General features: G+C 42.4%; 1 protein-coding gene across 6 annotated transcripts in view; it reads right to left on the bottom strand.

The window, feature by feature from the left end:
• Positions 1-437: 437 nt before the first annotated feature.
• The window catches only part of LOC119840979 (dipeptidase 2-like), a 52,492-nt gene continuing 44,394 nt past the window's right edge, over positions 438-8,535 (bottom strand). For all 6 annotated transcript variants that reach the window (XM_043495069.1, XM_043495068.1, XM_043495070.1 and 3 more), the window contains 5 exons: positions 8,162-8,338; positions 7,618-7,705; positions 6,817-6,892; positions 4,973-5,108; positions 438-4,024 (listed from right to left, as the gene is read on the bottom strand). In XM_043495069.1, coding sequence (XP_043351004.1) covers positions 3,827-4,024; positions 4,973-5,108; positions 6,817-6,892; positions 7,618-7,705; positions 8,162-8,338 — 675 coding nt within the window. In that variant the 3' untranslated portion in view covers positions 438-3,826. The remainder of the gene's footprint in view (positions 4,025-4,972; positions 5,109-6,816; positions 6,893-7,617; positions 7,706-8,161; positions 8,339-8,535) is intronic.

Raw genomic sequence — 8,535 nt, 5'->3', positions numbered from 1 at the left:
TTCCTCTATATCTACTTCACCGTTACCTCTGGGCATCCTTCCTTGCACCTGAAATGGTTTATACTGCTCAATTCCTCCAACAGTGCGGCTTCCTCCTACAGCTCCTGATACACGTGCCCAACTGACTAACAGAAAGACTTTTAACTAGTTTCAGCCAGCCCCTAATTGGCTTCAGGTCTCCCAATCAACCTAGCTATCTTCCCTGACTTCTGGAAAGATCTTAATTGGCCCCAGGTGTCTTAATTGACCTGGAGCAGCTGCCATTTACTTATCCTGGTAACAGGGATTTGTTTAGCCTGGGGCTAATACATCTATCTCCCACTACTTTTCTATAGCCATATGGCCTGCCCACTACAGCGGAGAAGAAGGCCAATCCCATCCAAAGTCTGGCACAAGTATAGTGCATGGCTCTTCCTGAAAGGAGGTAAACAACTAACTGAAGAAAAATCAATTGCTTTTATTAGCTATCACCATGTAAAAGACTAATACACATTTTTAACTGCAGTTTTAAACCCAAGGATTGAGAGGAGAACAGGGAATTGAGGGGAGAACAGCAACATGCAGAGCAAGCAAGGAATCCAAACAACATAGATTTTGAACATGGATAGTCCTTTCTAAAAGCCTGTCAGAGACCACTCACCACATGTGGTCCCTCCTCTGGCAAGGTCTCTACCCATCCTCTCTTTCACCTGAGGCCCCTCTCACCCACAGAACTACAGCTTTCTGTTTGTGGCTTGGCCCTCCACCCAGACCATTAAGGTCCTCCCCTTCCAGGGAAATCGCAGTAGTTCCGGAGCAGTTATCTGTCTGACATCTCCATGCCCTGTGCCATGTCCCAGTGGCTGGTAGGAGAACCCAGACCCACCCTCTACACTGGGCTCCAGGGACCCTCTAACAAGCAGCCAAGGTCTGTACGGTCCTTGCTGTTGATTCTCTGAGCTTCTTCCTATTTATCTGGCTTCACCCTTTCTGGGTTTGCAAGCCGCAGCTCCCTCAGTCAGGAGAAGATGAAGTCCCAGTGGAACTGAATTCAGAGTTTGGATCCAGGCATCAGAACACTTACTTGAGTGTGGGTAGGGGTTTTTGTAGGGAAACAACAATGGTTCAAGGGAAAACACTAGATTTGTTTATGGGTAAACTGATGACTCAAGGGTTTTCTTTAGGCTAGACTATAGGAACTGATCATTCCTGGCTATGGGTGTGTTCCTTCAAGGGAGCTCACAATGCAATTAGGCAGCTTCAGTATTTTGGATATCAGTCAAGGATTCATTACTTGAATTGGTCTGATAATTGCTGAGCTGGGTGTGTGCAGGCATAGGTTCATTAACATCTGGAGCAGAGATCCCCCATGATGCAGTGCTTCCCTGCTTTTCTGGTCCCAGAGTTCAGTGCGATTCTTGCCTTGGAATCTCTGTGCTCCAATCTGTATGCTAATGAAGATGCCTCCCTGTCCCATCTTTGATGCAGATGAGGCTAGGAGAGTTGCCTTAATCCTGTCACCCTTGTCAGGAGGAGTTTAGGTGCATCTCCCACTGCCTTTTCATTGCTTTCTGTAAGTCTTTCTTTTGATTGGTTTTGGTTCAAGCAGAGGCTGGGGAGGGGGGATGTCCTTTGTGAGTCAGACAGGCTGGTTACTGCGCCCTGATTCCCCAAGAACACAGAGCTGACTGGTATCACTGTTCCTGCCCAGCTGAACCCATTTCCAGTTAGTGGCCTGCTCCCAGTCTCCTTCAGGTGCAACCTGGACAGTTAAATGGCCCGCCTAGCCACTTTAACCCCTCCAGGCCTTGTGTGGGATGGGCACCCCATCACAAAGCCTGAACACAGAGGCCTTATTTCTGCTCTGATTCATACCCTTTGCAACCCCATCAAAGCCAGGTTTGTCAGGACATCGAAAAACCCACAGCTGGCCCATGCCAGCTGACTCAGGCTCAGGCTGTGGGGCTGTTTCATTGCTGTGTAGACTTCCGGGGTCAGGCTGGAGCCCGAGCACTGTGAACCTCCCACCTAGCAGGGTCCTATTGCCTGGGCTCCACCCTGAGCCCAGATGTGTACACAGCTGTGGAACAGCGCCACAACCCAAGCCCCATAAGCCCGAGTCAGGTGCAATTTCACAAGATGTTTTTTACCCAACCCTAATTATCATCTCCTCCAAGAATGCTTTTTACTTTCCAGCAGTCCTCCATAGTTACCGCATGGGGAAGTTCAAGATGGCATGTAGGAGCTTTATCACTAATAACTCAAGAGAAGTTCAATTACTAACATTTGAAAAGATACAAACAGGGACAGGGCAAATAAACAATGCTCCCAAAGGGAAAAAGTCAGCACAGGACTGTTGAAGTTCTTGGAATGGAGGGTAAACTTTTGATTTTTACATATTTAGATGAGCCCTACGTTTCTATAAACAATTCAGATATCCAGCCCTTGTTGTCCTGAAGATATCAGATATCCTAGATGTTGTGCAGACATGCAACAACAGATGTCATGATAATAAATAATATTGCCCTGGGCTACTAGAGGAATGGGACCCAAAACAGATTGCATGGTTATTTAGCGTTCCCTGGCTCAAAGCAATGAACTAGAGATAGGAAGCAAGATATTGCGGCATATACAAACCAATGACAGCTGAATTCTGTCCATGGTGAATAGCAATCAAACACTTGTGGCAGATCCAGCAGTGCCACATGCCTAGAATGTTTACCTCGCCCACAGACTTAAGTGAAGGCAGTTACTGCAGTGTGACTAAATAAAGGGCAGAATATAGTTTCTCAAATAACCTCCAGGTTGAAAAAATACTTTAACTTTTTGGCAAAAACATAATTTAAAAGAGGTCACATTCTCCTTCAAACAGCCATGGCATTTTTTCCTTCTCAGACTGATGTCACTATAGTCACCTACAAACCCAGCTGGCAGTTAGCTCTCCCTTAAAATGCAAAAAAAAAAAAAAAAAAATTCATTTGATTAGTACTTCTGGTCCCCAATCCTAATACCAGGCATGCATCCAAAGACAAGTGACCAGCCAAGAGCTCGAACTACATAGTTCAGGCCCTTTGTTTTCAGTTTTTACTGGAAAATTCCCAAGTTTTCCAAAAAGCTATTGTTCAGCTTTTACTGATTTTCACCCAGATTTTGGACTACTCGAATATATAAATATACTGATTATGTTAAGGAAATCCAATACATGACATTAGGTGATGTGTTTATGTTAATAATAAGTTTGCGTTTCCATTTAGGCTAGGCTGTCAGTTAAAGTAAGGCAAATGTAGTGGAAGATGCACACATGCATACACGTGCAAGTGTTTACATACAGTTCATGAAATAAATCACAGCATGAGATGCTTTTACTTTCACTATTTCTACTTCTCTCTGTTGCTTTTTCCTACTAACCCAGAAAACCATTAAGTTAATTTTCTGTACTCATTTTCATCCATGTTTTTAATTTTTTGTAATTAACACTGAAATTCCCAGGAAATTTTAAACAAAATAAAAACTGAAAACAAGGGGTCTTGCACATAGTACAGGATCTGACCTGAGGTGCTGGGCATTACCAACTTCCTTTGACATCAGTGGATCCAAGAGTGTTCAGCACCAAGCCATATTCCAAACACTGCTACCTAAGCATTTAAGACAAAATTAATCTTTGCCATATGTAGGTAGATTTACATAAATGATTCTCTAGGTTTAATACTATTCACATACCTTGGAGGTAGAGCTTTGTACTAAGCAGAAGATTTACCCATTTGCATTGCAGTTCACTCTACATGTAATGTCTGTTTGGGTATGTGTATTCAATAACCCTTTTGACCCATCAGGTTTCTGTGCATTGTTAATGCAGTATTATATATATTACAGTAATGAACATTAGATCCAAAGTCTGTACAACAGAAGGAGATCCATAGGAAATGGGAAGCCCATTAGTTGTCCGAAGAGGAGGGTTTCTTAGGTCTAGACGACAGGAATTTTGCACCTCTCTTTGTGGGATTTCGTTCTCATTCTCATTCATTGATTTACTGTCATTCCGCACCTGGAAGATTTCAAATAGTATTGCCCTGGAAGTCAGATTTGTAATACACTTATTAAGAGAGTCTTAATAGAACTTTGTTAATTCGGGTGAACCATTCTTAAACTGTACTGCAAAATACATTCAGGATGAGGAAAGCAACTTTGTTGTCTTAATCTAATCTTTTGCGCTCTCATGAGTTTCTTCAATATAAAAGATTTCCCAGAGCCTGCTATGGCACACATCCTGGCAAAGGGAGACACAGTTAGCTGTTCAGCAGGTAAATCTTTTGGTCTATGCCTGCTGTGGATACCTCCACTGGAAATCTCCAACTGAACTGAGTCAATTAGTATCTCCACCATAAAAAGAAAAGGAGTACTTGTGGCACCTTAGAGACTAACAAATTTATTAGAGCATAAGCTTTCGTGAGCTACAGCTCACTTCATCGGAGGCATTACCATAGTCAGCTAACAGTCTTAACACAAAGACTTAAACTTCTCGAACAATTTTTCACCCTTCTGAATTATTTTAAGTCAGTGAAAGATGGATTAGATGTCATGAAAACTTCAGTCACATCACAATGTCAGGCAGCTGGCTGCACATGTAAAATTCAGCATAAGACACTGACATTTTTAGAACTCAAGTGCTAGCTCCAACACTGGTACATTTGTAGCTAGCCAACTGAGCAGTATTTTAATTTAGAATTAAAGAACAGTGGCAGTTACCGGAGTCCTCTATAAAAAGAAACTGTCTCTGTATTGTCCCATCCACACTCTTCCCCTTGCCCCTTTTCTAATCTTTGCTTCCTAAGAGCCATTTTAAAGCTTTGCATTAACTGCCTCCCTTGTTTTTCACATACTTTCTGCACAGCAAAGAAGTGGGGCTTTGAGAACTTAAGTCTCTTTTCCCCCTTGCCAGCAACCAGAAATTCAGTGTTTGTCAAAATAATTTTTTCAACTGCTTTAATCTTACTTTTTCCACCTCCTTGAAAACACGGAGCAAGTTTTCCCTTAAAACCCCTCTCAGTTCTCTTTCGGTCCAGTTTCTTCTCAGAAGTTCCTCAATCAACGCAGAGTATTTTGAAACATCTTCCAGTCCTTCAGGGAATCTGTTAGCAACGACCACAGAATGACACACCATATAAGCCGTACTTCTGGATGAATAATGTAGAGAAGGATTTTAAATGATTGTGGCAAGGGTCCAGTTACACTGAGAAACAGGTCACCAGAGGGCTCAACCCTTCTCCCAATTAAGTCAAAATCAAAAGTCCAGCTAACTGGTTGAGTCCCAGAGCCATACCAGACAAGGTCTTTCTGCATGAAGCATTCCTTTAATGGGACTAAACTGCATTCTAGAGAAAGGTGACATTCTGTGCAGACAATAAAGCAGTATGGGCAGTATTAAAAAAACAACACCGCTCATTCATGAATACACCCCTCATTCCCCACACCCCATCTCTAATGGCCAGGAAAACATCTGTGCAACAGAAGGCTGTAGTGCACTCTACCTATGACATGCTATGCTATCAAAAAGAGAGTCTGTACGCATATGATACACTGAACAATTGTGGACCATTCTTTGTACTCTACTATACACATTAAGTCATTTATCAGAATAATCTAGGGGGACAAAGTCCTGGGAGAAGTCCCAGTTTTGAGCTCAATGGGAGTTTTGGACCTGCAAAGAAAGCTACATGAAACCCTCCATTTGAAGGGAACATAATAAGCAATTTGATGTCTATTGTGTAATTCCTGTCACAGCAAAGGCAGTTGGAAGGAAAAAGCAGCCAAACCTATACATAACTGATCTTCCAGGGTTTATTTTTGTGAGCCTTTGGCATTGTTTTGAGAGACTACGTGCAGGGCTCATTGTTTTAAATCTGCGTCAAGCAAGCTAGCAGTGTCATCCCTTTACTCCATGGCTCATTCAGCACTTTAGGAACCCCCAACACCAGTTCTATTGAATAGCCTAGTGAAAATGTGTACAAGACAATAAGCTCCAACTGTTAACTGTCGCCACATAAGAGATTCCTATTACTGAACGGCTAGTCCCTGTGGCCGCAGACTTTTTTTTTATGATCCACACCATTTGATATGACTTGTGCCCAAATGTCTCGGACACAAGCAAGAAAGATGCACAAGGTCATGAGCCAATAGAAGAGGAAAGGAAAAAAGCTTAAAGGCAAGCAGGTAAGTACCAAGCAGGCTAGTCTTATGCTATAGTACATTTGTTATGCGGGGCCATATATTACCCCAGAAGCAATAACAGGCATGAGTAGGGGGAGCCATAGTGCAGAGATCAGATTGCTTGTTTTGAAGGGAGGGTTCCCTGACAGAACAGAACGTTGCCCCCTAGCTAAGTCCTAGAAACCAATGGAAGCCATAGCCATGCCTCCACATTAGCCCAGGGCTACGTGGTCCTTCCCTAGCTGCTAAGAAGGAGAGAGGGAGGGAATAGTTATACAGTACAAATGGCTCACAGAAGAGCTAACAGTCTGAGGCAGGGTTAGATTTCTACCATTCATTGCTGGCACATGCAAATCCCTGACCTCAAAGAGAGCACCTCTGAGGTTAGGAGGACAGCAAGGGGATTGTTGTGCTGGCAAGCTCATTTCCACCCCCCACCAAATGAAACGTATCTTCACACTGATCTAGAAGGGAACGATCAAGCCCTTGCTTTATTAAAATATGTTTTAATAATAACTGCACAACAATTTGCTCCAAGAGCTGTGGTCTGCCTTTTTCAAAAGAACCGAAAGAAAATCCTCATGATCTGAAGAGCACTTTATTTTTAAAGTTATATATTGTTTTACTCACTGATCCACTCCGTCGTAGTCACCTCCAATTCCTATTGATTTTGAACCTGCAATTTTCTTTATGTGGTCAAAATGATCTAGAAGAAAAGACCAAAGAAAACAACGTCAAAGCACAGGGCAAGAAGAAAAACTATTTCAGACATATTGGTGTTTGGTTAACATGTCTCACAATGTTTAGACAAAGCACTAAGTTCACTTTAAATATGTGATGTCAAAAGATACATGTAGAACATGAGCTAAAATTCAATGATGTAGGTGACAGGCCCTTGATATTTGCTTAACTTGACATTTGTATTCAGTGCAGTACTAGTCCTCTTGAGAATAAAATAACTAGACTGATGAAAAGTAAGTTGAGGAATATGATTGGCTCATATGCAGGACATGAATTCTCTAGAAATACCTTGTATATAGCAATGAAAATTGCATTACCCCTTCTATCCCAACACCCCTGGGGTTTTTTATACTCTCAGACTAACTATTTACAGTCAGGGCTTTTCCTGGGGATTAACACCCAGTTAGGATTTAGTTAATGGTCCACTTTGGGCCATCAGTTCCTCAGCTACTTATTAATGGCCTGTGTCACTTATTATGCTCAATAAGTGTAAACTCTAAAAATGACCCGATTTAGGGATCTAAAGGGATGTGTGTTACAAGCCACTGAGTGGCTGTGATTTACACAATGTGGGGATGGGCGAATGTGTGTGTTACAGCAACAAAGATTTGTACTTGAAATGTGGCTCAGACTCAAGAGAAATTTAGAGACGGAATCATTATTCAGAACTGCAGTATATTAGACGCAAACCTGCCACAGTTGCAACATTCACAACCTCTCTTCCACAGGCCAGCACCTTTGTATAGAAAGTCACCATCACAATTCCATTGTTCTTTTTCTGCAAGATAGAGGGACGTATTGTGAGCAGCTATTCATGGGCCCTATGTCATGGTCACCCTCAAGGGATGTGAACGCAGCTCCATCTAGAGCCCATCAGTGCCATTCTACATGTGAAGGTCAGTTGAGAACACACACTGCTGCCTCCCTATCCCTTATGCAATCCTCATCTGGTGTAAATCAGCATAACTCCATTTACTTCAGGGACCATGTCAAACCAATGCAACCTCCTCTCATTGCAAGCATTTCTTTTCAACATGCCAACAATTGTTCCACCTTTGCAGTCACATACCGAATATCACCCAAAGTCATACCTGAAGAGCAAATGCTTAACTTATTGCTTATTGCTTGTGAACTGGACTTCAGAGATGGCAGGAAGAAAAGTACACATTGAATCCTGTATGCGCAGGATTGTCTCAGGCTGGCCAAAGGAGTGAAATCTTTTCAAATCACTCACCAAACTCTGGAGAATATCATCAGGAACATTTCTTGAGTGGTTACAAACAGAGAAGGCTGAAGAATGACTGAAAATGACTGGTGCTTTGGAGATCCGGAGAGCCATTCTTGCGGTGGAGTCTGATGCATGAGATAAATCTATCATCATCCCCAAGCGATTCATCTCCAACACCACTTCCTAACACAGATTTATAGACAGCAGTATTAGTATTGAATTCTGTTAAAGGAGATGGGTTAACCGATATATGTGACTAAATACTTACATTCTGCAGCTGTCATAAAAGTGGGTATAGGTCTCTCTACGTGTGTGTGTTTTTTGTGGCTAGCATAGGCTTCCTAATCGTTTCTCTAATGGGGACACTAGCACATCACAGA

Source organism: Dermochelys coriacea, chromosome 12, assembly GCF_009764565.3.
Source record: "Dermochelys coriacea isolate rDerCor1 chromosome 12, rDerCor1.pri.v4, whole genome shotgun sequence".
In the NCBI taxonomy this organism is placed as follows: Eukaryota; Metazoa; Chordata; order Testudines; family Dermochelyidae; genus Dermochelys; species Dermochelys coriacea.
This window is presented reverse-complemented; position numbering and strand designations above follow the sequence as displayed.